Here is a 21,268-nt window from a genome sequence, read left to right on the forward strand (position 1 = left end):
GGCTCAAACTAATCTTTTGTCAAATATCTGGAGTTTACTAGGTGACGTCCACGATTCTTTAGCAAAAAAAAATTTTTTTTTCTTTTGCTAAGCACATTCTAAGTCACACTGAAGTCTCTGCGCCCGTCAACCGCGCAGCGCGTAACTGTGCCAGCAAAGGGCGGCCGGGTCCAAGCCCCTGAACCAGAGGCCTGTGGGGGCTAGGGCGCGCCGGGCGGAGGCGACTCCTCCCCAGCCCAGCCCTCGCCCCGTAGCAGCCACTTTAAGAAGGGGAGCCGCAGGCGACCCGGGTGGAGCTCACGTGACTCGGCTCTGTGCAATCGCTGGCGGAAGCGGTCCAGCCTCGGCGAGCGGCACGGGGTCTCCCGGCGCCCCGCGGGGCGTGCAGGCTGGAGCCGGCACCGCCGCGCTGCCCGGCAGTGGGTCGGCAGGATGGTGCAGCTGTATAATCTGCACCCGTTCGGGTCGCAGCAGGTGGTGCCCTGCAAGTTGGAGCCCGAGCGGTTCTGCGGCGGCGGACGCGACGCGCTCTTCGTGGCGGCAGGCTGCAAGGTTGAGGCATTCGCAGTGGCCGGACAGGAGTTGTGCCAGCCGAGATGCGCCTTTTCCACGCTGGGCAGGGTGCTGTGCCTGGCCTACAGCGAGGCCGGTGAGTAACGGCGAGGCCACGGGGTGCCTAGACCCCGGCTTGGGGCCTCCTTCCTAGAGGATCGAGCGTCCCGGGCGGCACTCTTGAGTGGGGAGAGGACTTAGTGCTTCCCGGAACTTGTTGGGGGTCGGGCGGCTGATTGCTGAAGGTGCTCAGGGCCGCGCGGTGGTAGTCATGGCAACCGCAGCTGAGCGCCTGCTTCTAGTGGGGGGTTGGGGGGGAGGCGGGTTGCCGCACTGACTGCCCCTTATCTCGCTTGCTCACTGGAAAGGCCCGAGGTTTCGTGACTGGGTTCCACTCAACCCAGGCACTTAGAAACAAACAATAAAACTCCAAAAAACCCAAACTCAAAAGTGTAGAAAATTTCAAACACATTCAGAAGTAGGGAGAATAGTATCCTGCACCCCAGTACTCCCAGCTTCAATAAATATGGCAACTCATGGCCACTCCTTTTACATCTTTACCTTTATCCACTTGTCGGGTTTTGAAAGCTGACATTATATGCTGGGTTTTAAGTCTAGGTACGTGAACTCATGTCATAGGCCGCCCCCCCCCCCCCAAAAAAAACCAGTGTAATAGTATCCATTACCCTTTTTCCACCGAAATGTGAAGTAGCACCAAGAGATTATACCAGGTACTGTGTGGGTACACCTCTATTTTAGAAAAATCTAACATTTAAAAATAGGTGGTACTTAGATTATAGAAGGATTTGCCATAGGATTCTTTTAACTGCTTAATAATACACTTTAAGTTTGATTCCTGCTTTTCAAGAGTGGTGTAAATGTCTAAGTGGCAGTATTTATGGTAGAAAAGCTTATGGCTCAGGGGCTTACTACTGAAGTGGGGAGCATGAACTTGGAGGATTGGAGATCTCTTTCTCATTCCTAGTGGGTCTGCAACTGGTTGGGTGTGAGTTTATAGACATTTTTGGGTCTCGGTCTCTGTTTTAAAAAAAAGTTGAATTACTAGATAAGTGACTTCCAGACATTGGGATTTTGTGGATCAGTAAAAAACTATGGGGTATGGTACATAGTATGATGTATATGACTGTTCGTTTTGCCAAGTAAAGATACATATTTTTAAAAACGAAAAGCCCAACTATTTATTGCAACCATAAAAGAAAAAGCAGCCTCAAACATTGGAGGTCTTTGCTTTATGAGCAACTTACTATGCTGTTATTTTTTCTTTTGACTAGTGAAGACATCAACAGAAGCCCCCACTGGTCCCCAGATTTGTTTGAAAACCACTCATTAGATCTGTATGTCCTCTATCAGCAGCAGATTCTGATTTTGGTATTTCTATTGAAATCTTTCTTTTAATCATTTTTCAATATTGGTAGTTTTCCTCATCCAGCTCCACTTTTAAGCATTGACGTTCTCACCTTCAAACTCACCAGTTGCAAGGTGTGGGGTGTGTGTGTGAAAGACAGGGCAGAGACAGAGACAGAGAGACAGACATATTTACATGATTTGATCTATTCTTCCAAATCAATATTCTAGAATTGGAAGTGGCAGGCATGATATAAACCTCTGGTTTTCTTACCTGTCAGTAATGGTGATACTGGGGACCCTTGGATGTCACTACTTGTGCATCAGAATCACCTGGGGGAAACTTGAAAAAATGTTGATGCCTGGCTCATAACCTCAGAGAAACTGTCAGTTTCCAGGGGCGTGGCCCAGCACTGCGGTGGATCTAATATTTAGTCAAGATTGAGAACCACTGACCTAGAGCCACACAAGCTGCTGTAAGCAGCAAGTAGCATGGTAACCTGATTAATGAGGCCTTGAAAAACAAAGACTTTTTTGTTTTTTGTTTTTTTTTTAATTTTTTAAAAATTTTTTTAATTTATTTCTAGGAGAGAGAGAGAGAGAGACAGCATGAGCAGAGGAGGGTCAGAGAGAGAGGGAGTCACAGACTCTGAAACAGGCTCCAGGCTCTGAGCTGGCAGGCAGCACAGAGCCGGACGTGGGGCTCAAACCCACGAACCGCGAGATCATGACCTAAGTGAAAGTTGGACGCTTAACCAACTAAGCCACCCAGGCACCCCAACAAAGATGTTTTTGTAAACCAGTTGGCTGTCCTAAAGAAAGTTCAGGAGTCATGTGGTATGTATGGCCTTAGCATGGGTCAGATAGCTCAAGGGTAACTTTCAGTCTTCAGTTTCAAGAAGACGGTACAATCCCTGGGTACAGCTTCTATTAATCTACACAAAGCTGACTCCCAGCTATGCTGATATCCAGATAACTTGTCTTCCACTTTCCAGCTTTTTCCTTTTGGTCTCTTTCTTCTCATTCACAATAACTTAGACATGGGGATTCCTGCTCTAAGTGCCTAGCAAATCTCTGTAGTAAATCTCCCCCTGTCAAACAGAGTGAATTTTATATCAGCCATTTATATTTACTATAAGTGCTTTGCAGCTCTCTTACCCAAGTAGAAAATATTTTCATTTTTTAATCTCTAATTACCGGATGCTATTCTCCATTTTTAAAATTTGAGGGTGTTAGAAAGAAAGTAGGTAGAAATTTTGAAGGACAGAAATTTTGGGGTCCTTTACATCATTATCAGTAATGAAAACTTAATTTAGACTTTCTGTGTGAAGTGAGGAAGACATGAGAACTTATTGCTCTCAAGGAGAAAGACCGGGTAGCCAGAGTTACATGCTGTGTGGGGAGCTCTGGTGTTAGACACTTGTTCTGGGGGTGTCAAAGGCGGTAGGGCAGGGAGGACAAGACCACATGGCCGTCATTGCCTGTTCTTTAGCACAAGTGTATTATACGAATCTATCCATTCCACCCCTGCCAAGACCTGCTGTCTTTTAACTTTTCTAAAGCCATAAAACATAATCTAATGCGTCGTATATTACTTTTGCCTTCTGATGTCAGTTTTGTCATAGGAGTGCTGCCTTTTCCGTAATCTTGTAGTAGTGTTAACCAGGAAGTTTCTTATTTTTAAAAATCAGTGACTCTTAGCTTAGGAATCAATACGAGAGAGGCACCTGGGTGGCTCAGTTGGTTAAATGTTAAGACTTCAGCTCAGGTCATGATCTCACAGTTTGTGGGTTTGAGCCCAGCGCTGGGCTCAGTGCTGACAGCTCAGATCCTGGAGCCTGCTTCAGATTCTGTGTCTCCATTTCTCTTGCCCCTCCCCCGCTTGTGCTCTGTCTCTCTCTTTCTCTCTAAAATAAATAAACGTTTAAAAAAAAGAATAAATATGAGAACATTTTTCTAATTTACTTAACGGAGACAGAGCTGTTGTAAAATAAGTAGAATAAAGTCCTGAACATATAATACTTTAAAAAGTTTGTAAGTCACGGGGCGCCTGGATGGCTTAGTCGGTTAAGCGTCCGACTTTCGCTTAGGTCATGATCTCGCGGTTCGTGGGTTCGAGCCCTGCGTCGGGCTCTGTGCTGACTGCCAGCTCAGAGCCTGGAGCCTCTTTCGGTCTGTGACTCCCTCTCTCTCTGATCCTCCCCTGCTCACGCTGTCTCTCTCTCCTAGAAATAAATAAAACATAAAAAAAATAAAAATAAAAAAAAAATAAAAAAATAAAAAGTTTGTAAGTCAGACAGAGGAAGACAAATACAATATGATTTTTAATATGTAGAATCTAAAAGTAGAATAAAAACAAAGTTACTTGGTAGGGGCAGTGGGAGAAATAGGCAAACTGTTTTTGTCTGTTTAAATAAATTAAAAAAGAGTTTAGTTTCTTTCTTTCATAAAGAGCTGTTAACCTCCACAGACTTCTCTAGACTTGATCTCTTTTTTAACATTTTGAGGAATAGCATTATTAGAGAAAGAGCACCAGCTTGTGAGCTAACCAGATCCAGGTTTAAGTCCCAGTTCTATCATTTGTCAGCTGTGTTGCTTTAGGCAAGTTACCTAGCTTGTCGGAGTCTCTGTAAAATGGAGAATGAGGTAGTATCCTGAAGGTTTGTTGTGAGGATTAACTGAGAAAACTCTAATCTCTGATCATAATGCTTGTCAGGTAAACACACTTAGCAAGTTCTAGTTCATTATTTATAAAACAAGTTATTAATCTGAAAACATATAAAACAGTATGGGCACTATCTACAATTTGGAGATTCTATATAAAAGATATATAGACTATCAGTGAAATAGGTATATGTTTATAGATGCACAAATAATTTTATTCAACTAATATTCTTGGTTTTAAACAAATATATTTGGTTTTAAAATTCATTTACTTACTTGAATATGCAAAGCACAGGCAACAAAAGAATAAAGTAAGTTGGATATCACCAAATTAAAACTTTTTTGCATCTATTAAAGACAGTAGGACATCAACAATAGATTGAAAAGGCAGTCCACAGAATGGAAGAAAATACTTGCAAAGCATATATCTGACAAGGGATAATATCCAGGATATATAAAGAACTCCTATAACTTAACGACAACAAAAGCCAATTCAAAAATGGGCAAATAGGCATTTCCTCAGGTGCCAACAAGCCCTTGAAAAGAGATTTAACATCATTATCACCAGGGAAGTGCAGATCAAACCCATAATGGATGCCACTTCACACCCATTAGGATGGTTGTTATTTAAAAAAAGAAAGAAAATAATAAGTGTTGATGTGAATGTGGAGAAATTGGAACCCCACAGGTAGAGCTGCTGTGGAAAACAGTGTGGTGTTCCTCAAAAAATTAAACATAGGATTACCATGATCCAGCAGTTTTACTTCTGGAAGTATAGAAACAAAGTAATTGAAAGCAGGGACTTGTGCAGGTATTTGCACACCAATGTTCATAGCAGCATTTTCTATGAGAACCAAGAAGTGGAAGCAACCCAAATGTCCATCAACTGATGAAAAGATTCATCCCCCAGAGTCTGGGGGTGGAGAGGATGGGAAGTTATTGTTTAAGGGATACAGAGTTTTGAGGAAGATGAAAAAGTTCTGGAGATGGATGATGGTGATTGGTACACAACAGTGTGAATGTACTTAATACCACTGAATCCCATGCTCAAAAATGGTGAAGATGGTAAATTTTACGTTATGTATATTTTACCACAGTAAAATGCTTTTTAAAAATCATTTACTGAAGGGGCTTCTGGGTGGCTCAGTCAGTTAAGAATCAGACTCTTGATTTCAGCTCAGGTCATGATCTCAAAGGTCGTGGGATAGAGCCCCATGTCAGCCCCATGTCTGACAGCACAGAGCCTGCTTGAGATTCTCTCTCTGCCCCTCCCCCAAATTCTCTCTCTTTCTCCCTCTCCCTCCCTCGCCCCCTTCTCTTCCTCTTCTCAAAATAAACTAAAAACAAAATAAAAAACCAAAATCATTTACTGAAGAAATTCTAGGAAGATGGAGGCTACAAGGCATCTTTCAACCCAACTCTATCCAAACAGCTTCTCTGGAATAGAGTGAGCAAATTTATGGAGGCTGCAGGGCACATTTAGGCGTTCTGCCAAGATAGCCAGGGAATGAACAGGTACAGGTTCCATTTCTGTGGTATCAAAGGAACCAGCATCAGGAGAAATCTTGCCTGTCTGGAAGGTTGGCTCGTTTTGGACGAGGAGGGGACCTGGCCAGCCCAGTGAGTGTCTGCAGAAAGGGGCTGCTTGCTTGCTGCGTGTGTCCATGGGAAGTCATTATGCTAACAGCAGCGTTTCAGTTTCAGTTCATTGGAAAAGGGCTTATTTAGCAAATAATGATAGTAAATAGTAGATTCTACATTTGAAAAAACCTTGATGTTTCTCCACCTCAAAGTTCTAAAGATTAAAAATTTAAGTTGGAAAGCTGCTAAAATAGAACATGTAAGAGTAGAACTATATAATTGGAGGACATAGGAAACTGTTTAAGCAAATTAGGAAGTTCAGAGTCCAAGCAGGAAATGATACATATCTGACTACATACATATCTGTTTTTACTGTGGTAAAAGATGCCATAAGTGAAGTCAAATGTCAAAGAATAGACTACCAAAAACAATTTGCTATTCATGAGCAACAAAAGATTAATATCACTTTTACCCAGGGAGCTGCTATTTCTTAATAAGAAAAACAAATCAAACATCCTAATAAAGTAGATAATTTGCAGAAGAGAAATTATACATGGCTGATAAGCATAGGAGAAGATGGCCAGTGTTAGAAATGGTCTGGAAAATATAACTTACAATAACCCTAAGAGTCCATGTTTCCCCATCACATTGAGTCAGTGCTAGTAAGGATATGGGGAAACAGGCATGTTCAAACAGTGCTGCTGGCAACATGAATTCCTGTTACATAATTATGATAGAATCTGGCAATATTTTTTTTTTGAGTTGGGTTTTTTTTAAGTTGGGTTTTTTTTAAGTTTATTTATTTTGTGTGTGTGTGAGAGACAATCTGCATGTGCGTGCATGCACACATAAGTGGGGGAGGGGCAGGGAGAGAGGGAGAGAGAGAGAGAGAATCCAAGCAGGCTCTGCACAATCAACACAAAGCCCAATGTGGGTCTCAAACCCACGAATTGTGAGATTGTGACCTGTGCCAAAATCAAGAGTCAGATGCTTAACCGACTGAGCCACCCAGATGCCCTGAATCTGGAAATATCTTAAAATTTAAAATGTACCTGTCCTTTGGCCCGGTATTCTCACTTTCTGAAATTTATGCCATTGAAATAAACCCCATTGAAATTTATGCCATTGAAATAATAGGTATAGGACTGTTTATTACAGCATGAAGTATAGTGGCAGAAAAACTGGAAAAACTTGAATATGTATCAATAGGGGAATTGTTAAATAAATTACGGTACAGGTATACATCCAATATGCAGATAATTTTTAATAAAAGGATGTTAGCTACCCATTGACCTAAGGCAAAGATTTACTGGTAATTTTTAGAAGTTGTAGATTGTTAAATATATTCAGTGATTCCATTTTGATGAAAAAAAGAAAAGATAAAACACTACTCTGTGATCTATGTGTATTTGAGAAAATTATAGAAGGACATGTACCAGGCTGTGTGTGTTAACACTGGCTCCTTACTGATTGGACTGCAGGGGAGGGTTCAGGCTTTTCATTTTGCATCTCTTTACCACTTTGATTTCTCACAAAAGAGAATAACTACAACATTATTTAAAAAATATAATAAAATCAACAATTGAGGGGAAATCAACTTGGATTTAAGTTTTATTCAATATGTTCAGCTTTATCCTGTTTCTCAGTGTTGACATGAAGGTGTGACTTGTGGGAAGGGGGGTTCAGAGCTACAGGAAAGATTCAGAGCTAAGATAAAGAAAACTGTAAAATTTCTATGTAAACTACATGTATCACTAATGGATTATCTTAAGACATAATGGGGAGAGATTTATTTCAGAACCAAAATGCCTAATGTCAGTTAAAAAGTATAGCTAAGTTCCGGGGGGCACCTGGGTGGCTCAGTTAGTTAAGCATCCAACTTTGGCTCAGATCATGATCTCACAGTTCATGAGTTTGAGCCCCGCGTTGGGCTCTGTGCTGACAGCTCAGAGCCTAGAACGTGCTTTGGATTCTGTGTCTCCCTCTCTGTCTGACCCTCCCTCTCTCTCTGACCCTCCCCTGCTCACGCTCTCTCAAAAATAAACATTAAAAACATTTTAAAAATATATAAATATATATACACACATACATATACCTAAGATCCTATTGATTAGGGTTTTGTTTGAGTCAATGTTTAATTCAACCATTCACATTAGAATTCACTAATAGTTCCTTTTCATGGCACAAGGTAGGTGGTTGTTTCTAACTACACATTCTGAGTGTAATCTTACTTTCTTCTCAGGAGACTATTTGGCAGCAATTGAAGAGAAAAACAAAGCTGCGTTTCTACGTGTGTATGTGAACTGGAGAAGTAAAAGGACTGAAAACTGTCGCGTGTGTATCCGAATGGTTGGACATAAAGTGGAGGCACCCCTCAGCGACAGCTTCAGAGACCAGATGTCTATTATTGAAATGCCGCTCTCTGAGGCCCCCGTGTGCATTTCCTGTTGCCCTGTGAAAGGAGACCTTCTTGTTGGTTGCTCAAATAAGTTAGTCTTATTTAGTCTGAAGTATCAGATCATTAGTGAAGAATTCTCAATATTAGACTTTGAACGTTCTTTGATTATACACATAGATAACATCATTCCTGTTGAAATTTCTTTTTGTGTTGGCTATGTTGCTCTCATGTCAGACTTAGAAGTCTTAATCGTGAAACTGGAATCAGACCCTAAAAGTGGAGAGAGTGTTAACTACCAGCCACATAAGACCAATAATTCTGGGAAACAGACAGAAGGTAAATGAATTTAGCTTGCTTTCTTATATTCAGTGTAAAGAATACCCTTCTGGCAATCTCTGAAGGCCTCTAGTGTATGTGTGTGTGTATATTTATGCCACATTATTTATAGATTCTTAATACATGGGAATTGGGTTTATGATCTGGCTGCCCGTATCTTACTCTATAGGATGTCTGTGTGTTTCCGTATATACTTGTCAACAGATACAATGGAAGAGCTGAGGAGTTTCTAGCCCCAGGTCTCATACTTACAAGTTAAATGGCCTTGGATTAGGAATATCATCTTTGAGTTTCAATTTCCTCATGTATAAGATTGAAATGATAATATCCTGTTGTACTTCATCAGTTGTGAGGAATAAATGAGGAAGTGCTTAGGCTTTTCAAAACTGTAGTGCCTTGTAAATATATGAGATGTCTGTGTGTATAAATAAATAAAATTACTATATGTCTATTTAATTGATATGAGGGTGTTGTGAAATTTAATTTTCATGCAAATAGTACTTGGAGCTATTAAACTCTTTTCTTAAATTTTATTTTTTAAGGCATCAGTAATGAAACTTTGCAGCTTGAGTCAGATGATTTTGTTATCTGTCAAAAGCCCATGGAACTTCTTGGTGAAAAAAGTAGCCAGTCTGGAATATCTGTTACACTGGAGTCAACTGGATTAGCTGATAAAAGCATAAAATATTACCACGTTCAGCACCTGCTTTATAAGTATTCAAAAGCTTTTTATTCATTACCGTTTAATATACATTAACCTGCTTAGAAGTACACGGAAATTAGATCTCTCCTTCTTTCTCTCTCTTTAAACTCACAGACGTTTTGCTCCTGATATTTCATCCCTTGTCTTAGCTGATGACATCAAGCTGCACTCACTTCAGCTGCTACCCATTTACCAAACAGGTAAGTATGGCAGTGCTACAGTGCAGTGAGGTGACAAGGCTCTGAGCTGGGAGGAGAGGCTGCTGTGGGTAATACGTTAGGTTCTTCTACTGAATCTCCCTGGGGCCTTAAACAAGCTCTTTAGCAAATACTGTGAAGCAGTGCTCCTGCGAGCATTGCAAAGGGAAGCAGTATCTGCTAGGAGAAGCCATGGAGAGGATGTGAGGAACAAAACCCATTTCTGTTTTTGAAATGGTTACTTGGCCCAAAAAGAGAAATTGGAGATTTTTTATAGCTGGGGTTTAGCGGATTTTTAGCTGGGTATTTGGCAGAGCTCCTTATGATGGCCTTATGAACAAGGTGGAAAAATGTGGGCTGAATGGAAATTCATTCAGAGTAGTGGTTTTCAGCCTTGGTGAACATGGGGTTTGCTTGGCTGCTTTTAAGAATACTGATGCCCAGGCTCCACATGCTGGAGATTCTGACTTAATTAGTCAACGATGGTGCCTGGGCATCTGTAGTTTTTAAAAGCTCCCCTGGAACCTAATGGGCAGCCAAGACTGAGAATTGCCCTTGGGTTTTTTTTTTTTTAAACTTTTTTTTTAGTGTTTTTTTTTTTATTTCTAGGAGAGAGAGAGAGACAGTGTGAGCAGGGGAGGGTCAGAGAGAGAGGGAGTCACAGACTGAAACAGGCTCCAGGCTCTGAGCTGGCAGTCAGCACAGAGCCCGACGCGGGGCTCGAACCCACAAACCGCGAGATCATGACCTAAGCGAAAGTCGGACGCTTAACCGACTAAGCCACCTAGGCGCCCCTGCCCTTGGGTTTTGTACGTAGTTTTGGCCTGCTTAACATCTTTGGATCTTGCCTAGAGAACGATATAAATATTATTCTGATTAAACGTGTTCATAACCTTCCTTTAGTTTTTTCTTTCTTTTAGCAAACATGTATTGACTGCCTACTGCGTTGGGTATTGGGCTGAGTACTAGGGAACAGTAATAAACAATAGTAGGTAAACTACTTGCACTCGTGGAGCTGACTATCTCGGGAGTGGGGGGAGGCAGATGTTAACTGAACAATCACAAAAAGGAGTATATTATTACACACTGAAATGAGTGCTCTGTGGAAAAAGAGCCCTGCCTTGAGAGCCTGTAACAAAGATATTAACTTCATCTATGGGTCAGGGAAGGCCTCCTGAGAAAGAAGATCTGAAGAATGAATCAGGGCTGACTTGGGGATAGGGTTGGTGCAGAGGAAGCAACAAAGGAATTGTGGTGGAGGGAGAATCTTATATTTGAGGAACTGAGAGAAGCAAGATTGGGAGAGGAGTGCAAGGGAGAGGGGGTTGTTAGACAAAGCTGGAGACCAGACAGGGCCCATAGCTGTGCTAGAGGGTCAACTTCTCCCTTTTTCTCCCTCTTTTCTTTGCAGTTGATTGAGCAAGAAGTTGGATTAATGCCATAGAATTTCCCATAATCTGAATTTTGCTGATTGACTCCCCACAGTGTCATTCAACATGTTCCTGTATCTCCAGTATTTCACTGTGATTTGGTAGTTAGATCTAAAATTGTACTGTTCAGTATGGTAGCCATTAGTCACCTGCTGCTGTTGGGCTCTGAAATGTGACTATTCACAATTGAGATATGGTGTTAAGTATAAAATTCATGCCATACCTTGAAGACTTAGTACAGAAATATATATATAAACTATCTCATTGATTTTTTTGTTGACTATTATTAAAATTTTGCCTGTTTCTTTTTACTTTTTAAAATGTGATTACTAGAAAACTTTAAAAGATTTTAAAAAAATTTTTTAATGTTTATTTTTGGGAGAGAGAGAGAGAGGGAGACAAAGTGCAAGTGAGGGAGGGGCAGAGAGAGAGGGAGACACAGAATCTGAAGCAGGTTCCAGGCTCTGTGCTGACAGCTCAGATGCCGGGCTCAAACCCACAAACCATGAGATCATGACCTAAGCCGAAGTTGGATGCTCAACCGACTGAGCCATTCAGGCACCCCTAGAAAACTTTAAATTAAATATGTGGCTCATGTTATATTTCTTTTGACAGTGCTGGTCTAGACCTAGTCTTGATTAGATGATGATGTTGATGGTGATGATTGCAAAGATGAGGATTTGGTAGCACAAGTCATGCTGACTTATGTTGGAACATACCTGGTATCGGGTTGACTCTTTTTGTGATGTTAATAGCATTGATGATTATTACCTAGATCTGTTCATTTATTAGGGGTTGCAAAATGGTGATATTTTAATTATATCACTCCCTTTTCATTTCTTACTGGCATTCTTCTATAAAGAATTTTCTTTTTTTTTTTTTTTTATTTCAGAGAGAGAGAGAGAGATCATGAGCAAGGGGAGGGTCAGAGAGAGAGGGAGACACAGAATCTGAAACAGGCTCCAGGCTCTGAGCTAGCTCTCAGCACAGAGCCTGACACGGGGCTCGAACTCATGAACCATGAGATCATGACCTGAGCCGAAGTCGGACACTTCACCGACTGAGCCACCCACGTGCCCCAAGAATTCATTTCTTACTGGCATTCCCTAAACAACTCTTTGGTTATCCACTGATAGACTTTTTTACTTCAAAAAGTGAAGCTATTGATTCCCTTTATTTTCTGGTTTCATGGTATTTTTCCCCCATTTTTTTTCATGCAGGTTCTCCTACTTCAGATAGAAAAAAATTGTCTCAGGAAAAAGAGTTGCTGAGTCTCTTTTGTTTTTTCTCATTACCTCATGTGGGATATCTCTACATGGTTGTCAAATCTGTTGAATTAATGTCAGTTTACCAGTATCCTGAGAAGTCTCAGCAGGCAGTGCTCACGCCACAATTTTTGCATGTCATTACAAGGTATGTTACAATCTCACTTGCTAGCCTTTGAGTCCCTTACTCTTCTGTAAATTCCTGACATGCTTCCTAAATCTTTAAATGAGAATTGTGTGAAATCGTTTATAATACTATAAACTAATGAGGTATGTCTGTCTTTTGATGGCCCATACTTACATTTTCAATGCCAAAGATTTGGATTCTGGTTTTGCCTTTGTTTTATTTTCTTAGATTGGATAGGGGTCTTTGTAAGGAGGTATACAGGTCTTCATGAGGAAAAATTTTCATAGAGAATTTTAGTGAAAAGTCAGTGGAGCCAGTCAGAACATCTCTAGATTTCTTTTTAGATTTCCTAATTGTTTTTACTCCGCTGTCCTATCCTTTCTGTATGAGTCGAGCTATTTCATAATGGCTTAGAACTGTGAGGGAGCTAGAAAGACTACCTGATTCCACCCTCTGATTAGTACAAATGGGGAAATAATCCAGAGGTTGGAATGGACAAGGTCATGTGGCTAATGGGTGGCAGATGCCTTTTGAGTAGCCTTACCCTGATATGCTGGCATGTAACCTGGGTTCCTGAGCAGGATTTTTATCTCATTTCCTTTAATCTCAGCAGTAACTGGTGGTTTGAGTTCTATTTCCTGTTTTTTGAGCTTAGATTATGTGCAAGCCACTGCATTGGGCCCTCTAGCCAAGCAACTGTGAATAAGATACACCATTTGCTTTCTAACACAGTAGCATAAGAGAAGGTCAGAGACACATACATGGGGCACAAACACTAGGAGATTTGTGAAAAATGTCTTAAGCCTTTGTGAAAGTGGCATAGGCACTGGAAGGAGGGAACCTACTTGTGGCTGAGTCATGCGGAAAGTTTTTTGTGTTTGAAGTGAGAGAAGCTAGTTAGAATTTGACAGATGTAGATTAGAAGAGAAAGGCATTATAGATACAGGGAAGACTATAAACAAAGGCTATGTCTAGTTTTGCGGGAGCATCCAATAATTAATTGCATAGAACAGTAATTTTAACTTTTTTTTCAACTGAGTGGTAGTATCAGAAGCCACAGAGAGTATATTTAGTCAGCATAGAACTCACCAGGAGATTCTGCTACTTACTCGTATTGTGGTTGCTGCCTCTCCTCCCGTTGTCTGGTGTAAGGAGAAATGCTATTGTGTGTTTTCCTAAATGAATATTGTGGAAGTAGCTAGTCTCCATTTCCATCATGTTGCACATAGTGACGTCCTTTAGCTGTGAAGAAGCTGAAATGCAGAGAAATGTTACAAATAATGCTTGAGAGAGATCCCAGGGGTTTGAAAATTAAGGAATTTTTTAAGGTTTTGATCAAGACAGCGATATAATAAGAGCATTGCTTTAGGAAAATTAGTGGTGGCTGTTATGGGGGATGGATTGAACATAGATGAATCAGCTACTGAAATGGTAGGGCAAGGATAACGAGGGGCTGTATTTGGGCAGGGCAGTAGCAGTGAGAGGACAAGGAAGAATGGATGCGAGAGGCCTTGGCAAGAGAATGACAAGACTTGGTGTCGGATGGGACGGTGGGAATGGAGGAGCTATAGAAAACCCCACCTGAGCCTGCTTTTATGAAAGAATGGAGGCTGGTGCAGTGTGGGGGCAAAAGAGAAGCTTAATGTAGGCGGTTGAGTTTGAGGCACTTAGTGAATATTAAGGGGAAATGTTAAGTAGGCTTTTAGACATAGGACCGAAAATTAGAAAAGAGAGGAAAACGGAGATGTTTTATTACCATCAAAAAAGAGCTGATTATCAAAGCAGTGAGCGTGAGCCCCAAGAGTGTATAGCAGAGAAAAGTAGTTGGAAAACTAAACTAAACTCTGGTGAAGGTCATGTTTAGAAAGAGAGAGAAGGAATAGAAGGATCTTCAAGGATGCAAAAGAACCTAGGAAACTACACCATCTTAGAAACTAAAGAAAACCTAGAGGAAAAAAGAAGAAATAAAATACTAATTTCTGTCCCAAAATATTGATGCAAAAAGACTATCATCTTTATCTGATTGCATAGACATAAAGTCAGATACCTAGCCAAACTGAGCCACCCAGGTGCCCCTAAATTCACATTCTTAATGAGGATCCCCTCACCAATATTTGAATCTTGTATTGTTGAACTTATTTTTACATACTATTTTACCCAAAAGATACGTATTTTAGAAATATCTTGGCCTGTAAGTTCATCTTGAAAAGTTTCTTGAAGACTGGTATGTTTGGAAAAAAAAATGAATAGAAAAAAAATTTTTAAAAGAATGTTAGAACATGGGGCACCTGGGTGGCTCAGTTGGTTAAGCATCTGACTTTGGCTCAGGTCCTGATCTTACTGTTTGTGAATTTGAGCCATGTCTCACTCTGTGCTGACAGCTCAGCCTAGAGCCTGCTTCAGATTCTGTGTCTCCCTCTCTCTTTCCTCCTCCTCAACTTGTGCTCTGTCTCTCTTTCAAGAATATTCAAATAAAATGTCTAGATTTGGCTCTTAGAAATTATGCTTTCTAGAGGTGAGGTGAGGACCAGTTCTACATTTTTAAAAGCACTCAACAGTATTCTGAGGTTCTTTCTTTGTTAAGAAGCAGACTAATAATCAGCAGTTGACGAATACTTGCGTCTTCCTTCACTCCCACCATTGTTCTGTTCGCCGCTGTGAAATCCTCCGAACTATGGCCATGTCGGTTATTGGCCTCTGCTTTGCTCAGTGGTGTCTCTCCTCTGCCTTAGCAACAACCTGCAGTGTTTCACAGTGCGGTGCAGCGCGGCGGCAGCTCGTGAGGAGGACCCATATGTGGACACCACCCTGAAGGTTAGAACTGGTTTATGACCACAGCAAAACCTTAAAGTCAAAAAGGAATATATAAATGCTTGCAGATTTGCTCTTGGGTCAAGGACGGTGAATATTCGAGGTCTTAAGCTTATGTTTATTGCAATAGACCTTTTGGATGTAAAATAGTAAACATTTCATGATTCATGGTGTAAATGACAATTTTTGAGATTACTTTGAAAACATTTCACTCAAAATTTAGGTATAGTGCATACCTTTTAAAGTTTGGTAAAGAATATTTATAGTGTAACTTGAGAGAGAGTACTTCACAACTATAGTATACTACAATTTTATTCTTTTGTAACAGAAATATTGGTGGCAGTAGTACATAGCTATTAACAAAACAGCACAGAAATCAGTGTGTTCAAGAACACAAATGCATTAAAATGAGTTATTTATATTACTATCAGATATGACTATAATGTATTTGTGTAGTCTTAATCTAAGAGTTAATGGATGTGCTAGATCATTAACCTCATTTTTAGTGAGAAGTCATATGTTTAGTCTCTGCAAAGCTCTTGATACGCAATTTTATGATAAAATTCTATATTTTCCTTTTTTATAAGCTTATTAGTTTATTTTGAGAGAGAGAGCAGGGGAGGAGCAGAGAGAGGGAGGGAGAGAATCTCAAGCAGGCTCCATGCTGTCAGTGCAGAGCTTGACGTGGGTCTCCATCTCACAAACCATGAGACCATGACTTGAGCTGAGATCAAGAGTTGGATGCTTAACCGGCTGAGCCACCGAGGTACCCCCAAATTCTGTATTTTCTGACCTTGAATTTCTGTTCTCAGAAATATACTGATCATTCATGTGATATCATCATATTCTCTTTCACCTCTGAAGTATAAACTACTTGTTTGTTATGAAGCTACATGCTGCAGGAAACTCCCAAATTAGATAGATAGATAGAGAGATAGAGAGAGAGATAGAGATAGATAGATAGATAGATAGATAGATAGATAGATAGATAATATCTATCTGGCACCTGGAACACCTTTTCCTGGAAAAATAAGTGTTTAATCATGATGGTTATGTTGACAAGCCAGCACTTTGTAGTGCTTAATGTGTCTGAGGTCCTCTACCCCTATCATTGTCACTCAGATTGTGATATGTGATAGCATTCTATGTGATCTGAGTTCTTTTTCATGCCATGGCCTGCCTGTAGCTTTCTGTTGCTGACCCGGCATACTGCCTACCTTCAGCCTGTTAAGAAAGCAGAATCACAGCTTTCCCATGCCTTTATGCCTGTGTTTAAAATACACAGTCTTTTTAAGAGCATATTTTAGAAATAAAGTTTATTTCCCTAGTAAAAATTGAAAGCTGACAGATTCTTTGTCCCTTGCTTCTCCCCAGACCTTGCTTTGCTTTTTTGTTTTCTGTTTTTTAAACCTCTGAAAGACATAGGCTTACATAAGTGGTGATGCTGGAGTTAGGGGTACATAATAGATTGAGGTAGGATCAATATGCATTTGAAATTAAATCATGTTCCAGGTCTTCTCAGAGTCTCCTAAAGCCATAGGGAAGGAACAAGGAAGAGAAGAAGGCAGATAAGAAGAGAAATGGGCAAGGGGGCTGGGTGGCTCAGTCGGTTAAGTATCTGACTTTTGATTCTGGCTCAGGTCATGATCTCACAGTTCATGAGTTCGAGCTTGCATCGGGCTCTGCACTGACAGCACAGAACCTGCTTGGAATTCTTTCTTTCCCCCTCTGTCTGTACTTGCATGCACGCTCTCTCTCTCAAAATAAATAAACAAGTAATTTTAATAAAAAATAAGAGAAACCGGCAGCTAGCTGGTAGGGGATGCTGCCCTTCCAGCCAGTCCTCTTGAAGGTGGTAGAGAGAAGGACAGTGATGATCACGCCTCGTGGCTCCCCACTTCCTGCGACACTACCATTCTGAGATCCTACATAGCTCCTGAATGAGCACACATTCAGCCCTCTTGCTAACTCAGACTTAGGGAGCTCCAGTGTCTGAGAAAGATTTCATAACCTCAGAATTTGGTCCAAATCTTACCTCCCTTTCCTCTGAGATTCCAGCTCCTCAGCACTAGCTAAGGCCATCTTCTCTAGCCTTAGGAATGAAAAAATAGATGGAAGTGTTTCCCCAATCACTTTGTACAAAGGGACAACGAAGATGAACTCAGAATCAAAACAGTGTTAGTGCAAGAGAGGGCACAGGTCTGGCAGCAGCATTTTGTGAACTCCCAGAAGCAGCTCGTCTCTTACCTTATCCATTCTACTTGAACTAATGCTCCCTTACAGGGCCAGGACTTCCTCCAGTTTACCTGACACACCCAGCTTGTCATCCATTCCAGGCGATGTTTACACCTAAAGAGCTAAAGTCAGGGGCCATCTGAACATGCAAGCATTTCTCTTGTATACACCCATCCACCAAGAAACCGTTTATGTTCTGTCTGTAAAGTAGAATGACCTTTTATAGCGTCTTGAGTTTTCCTAGAAACCACATTTGGGCATTTCCCCAAACCTCACTGTTAGTAAGGATTTCTCTGGATGGCAGGTTACCAGCCACAGCTGCATTCCTGGAGCCACTCTGGAAGCCACAGAGGAGTTCTCACAACTGTGAGGGGCTCAAGTGCACCTCTGTGGGTCTTCACACGGTCAGCAAATACTGAGGAGTTCTTTGGCAGGCACATATGGAATAGGTGGTTACATAAGTTTAGGCAGGATTTTATCAAATAAACAGACTTATTTTTGAAGATTAAAGTTCATATACCTTTATTCCTTGGTTAAAGTTATGATTTTTTTTTTCTTTACTAGGCTTGCCCACCTGTCAGTATGGATGTCTGTGCTTTAAGAATACAGCTTTTCATAGGCTTAAAAGCCATCTGTCACTTTAAAAACCACATCATACTTTTGACCAAGGCAGACCCTGAGGCCATTCCAGAGAGAAGAGAACCACCCAAGAGGCCCCTGTAAGCATCCCTTCACTTCCATACATTCCTGCCAAAGTTTCTGGAGTGAATTGTTACCAGTATATTTTGTGTGTCCTAGTTTATCTTTTTAAAAATCAAAACTTTGATTGGTTTGTCTATGGTAGTTTTTCTTTCTTTTTCCAGAGAAAGAAAAGATGATTCTAATGATCTCCATAAGATCCTTTATAATTGACCTTGGAATTTTAGAAGAAAATGAAATATAAAATAGTTACAATAAAAATCTGTGGTATTTTAGACAAGTTAAAGAACATGCTTTTTGGGGTAATTAACAGAAAAGGCAGAGCCTAGAATGCTAATCCAAACTACAGCTCTTTATTACTTTTTTCTCCGACCTTCCAGTGTTTACATTTTTATCCAAATATTATTTTCTGGTATTTAAATTCAAAAGAAATTAATAACACATCCCTTACCTTAAAGCACATTTATGATGTGCTGATCTACCTTAAAGTTAAATTGCATTTTGATAACACTAATCTCTGGTTGACTCTTGGGTGTCCTGCTTTTACATTGTTTGGAATATAATGTTTAATGCTTAATTCCAGACTAGTTATGTTTCTGTTCAGTGTGATCTATTCTATGAACTTAGTAGAATAGGGATGAGATGATGATGATGATTATTATTATTATTTGTACGCTCTCTTTTGCATAATTTAATCAGGAAAGAAATCTGTCTGCATGAAGAGAAGCAGATAGTGTACAGATGGTCCCAGACTTAGGATAGTTTGACTTACCATTTTTCTGACTTTGTGATGAGGTTGCACGCAATACCCAGTCACCAGAAACTGTACTTCGGATTTGAGTTTTTGGATTTTTGCTTTGGATTTTCTTCTGCCTAGCAATGTGTGGTGTGATATTCTTCCATGGTGCTGGGCAGTGGCAGCTCCCAGGTGGCCATGTGATCACCAGGGTGAGCACCCGGTATAGTTACATCCATTCTTATCCATACGACCATTCTGTTTTTCACTTTCAGTACAGTATTCAATACATTACATGAGATATTCAACACCTTATTATAAAATAGACTTCGTGTTAGATGATTGCTAATGTAAGTGTTCTGAGCAAGATTAAAATAGGCTAGGCTAAGCTTTGATACACTAGTTAAGTGTATTTGACTTATAATGTTTTCAATTTACATGAATTTATTGAGACAAAGCCTCATTGTAAGTCGAGGAAGAACTTTATTTCCAGCCAAATGCTAGTTTTTGTTTTTAACCTAAGTTTTTCTTTTTCAAATTTTTTTGCCTCTGCTTCATCCCATCAACAGGAATAATCAGAGGTTGATTTGGGGTAACGGGTCACTTAGAGTGTGCACAGAATGCTCTTACAGACTGATTATAAAAGCTTTCTGGCAAGAGGAAGAACAACTTGTAGTCTTGCACATTTGACATTTTTAAAATATTCTATCTTTAAGCGAATTTTAAAAATTTTTTGATTTATTTGGAAGTTTATTAGGTCAGAGGTTTACATTTTAAAAAGACTATATACTAAAGAAAATGCATCACATAGTGAAAGCAAGAGATAAGGTAATGCTTGAAGCAGACCCATGGTTGTATGCGTCTTCTGCCTTTTCCCAGCATCCCCGAGTATTTGGCCCATTGCTCTGTTGGAGCTGCTGCTTAGATTTGTGGCAGAAGACATGCTGTACTCATGAAGGCCATATGCAGGAGAGGTGCTGGGCACAGGGACTTTCACAGCCTAGCCTCTCTTCCTCTTGAGGGGTTTTGCCTGTTCTGTAAGCTTATTGCTCATTTAAGACTTTTTGTGGAGTAAATTAGAAGCAATGGGCTTATCGATACATGAGAGCTATAGAATGTTAAATGCTGTAACCCTATGTAGCCTTGTGAACTACATGTAGAACTAATGTTCTATAAAAATAAACTTTACAAATAAACTATTTGTAAAAAAATAAAAAATAAAAAATAAATAAATAAACTTTATAGCTAATCACTGAAGAAAATAGTAAATGAAAATGACATCAGAGCTATTTCATTTCAGGTATCTCATATTTACCATTTAAAATTGCCATTTATTAATACTGTGTCTTATCTTTGAATTCTTGTCCTTTGTTTTGCTTTTAGTTCTAGAAAAGGAACCAGTGTTAAGCTTAAAACATCTCCTGTAGCTGAGGCTGGGTGGAATTTGTATATTGTGGATACGATCTCACCAGTACAACTGTACAAAGAAATGGTACTCCTTTCAGACTTCCAATTCTTATTTGTAGAAACTTAGAGTGGAATTCATGACCAGACATAGATTCTAATTATCACACATTCAGAATGCCACAGCCAACCAGCTTCCAAGCTCTGTCTGACAGTAGAGTGTGTATCTCTCTTCACCTTCTCACTTTCATGGCTTCTGACATTTGAGGAGCCAGTAGAAATTCCCTTCACTAAAATAAGACTTTTCCTTATTCATACCCACCCTCCTAAGAGGATCGATTAACCAGTCTAAACATAAATAGCCTTTGACCTTTACTTTGAACCCTAGCAGAGAGAACCAGGAAATGAAGCTGAAAGAAATCTTAGATCATTTATGCCTGTCTCACTCTTTTTTTAATATTAGCAGATTGTCCCAGGGTCCTGCAGCATCTGCAGCAGTGTTCTGGGGGCAGGAGCCCAGAGAGAGTATCTCACTCCTTTTTTAAGACAGCTGCCTATTCATCACTGGCAATTTTTTTAACTCTTTGTTTTGAAATAATTTCAAACTTACAGAAAAGTTGCAAGAATAAGAATAGCAAAAATAAAACCCTGTATATTCTCCACACACATTCACCCATAGTCAACATTTTACCCCTTTGCTTCTCTCTTTCTCTCTTTTTTGTACTCTTAAACTGTCAAAACACACACACACACACACACAATCCC

At 40.2% G+C, this 21,268-nt stretch overlaps 1 protein-coding gene across 5 annotated transcripts in view; it reads left to right on the plus strand.

The window, feature by feature from the left end:
- Positions 1-346: 346 nt before the first annotated feature.
- Positions 347-21,268, plus strand: part of HPS3 (HPS3 biogenesis of lysosomal organelles complex 2 subunit 1) — a 37,231-nt gene continuing 16,309 nt past the window's right edge. For 4 of the 5 annotated variants that reach the window (XR_013335589.1, XM_077765881.1, XM_077765883.1 and 1 more), the window contains exons 1-8: positions 347-649; positions 8,405-8,896; positions 9,439-9,610; positions 9,714-9,799; positions 12,447-12,639; positions 15,351-15,432; positions 18,229-18,383; positions 20,483-20,591. Coding sequence is in view for 4 of the 5 variants with exons in the window: in XM_077765881.1 (XP_077622007.1) it covers positions 433-649; positions 8,405-8,896; positions 9,439-9,610; positions 9,714-9,799; positions 12,447-12,639; positions 15,351-15,432; positions 18,229-18,383; positions 20,483-20,591 (1,506 nt within the window). In the remaining variant the exon portion in view is untranslated. The remainder of the gene's footprint in view (positions 650-8,404; positions 8,897-9,438; positions 9,611-9,713; positions 9,800-12,446; positions 12,640-15,350; positions 15,433-18,228; positions 18,384-20,482; positions 20,592-21,268) is intronic. The other variant, XM_077765884.1, reaches the window with a different exon arrangement.

The sequence above is a fragment of the Crocuta crocuta genome, unplaced genomic scaffold (genome assembly GCF_008692635.1).
Source record: "Crocuta crocuta isolate KB4526 unplaced genomic scaffold, BGI_CrCroc_1.0 scaffold54, whole genome shotgun sequence".
In the NCBI taxonomy this organism is placed as follows: Eukaryota; Metazoa; Chordata; class Mammalia; order Carnivora; family Hyaenidae; genus Crocuta; species Crocuta crocuta.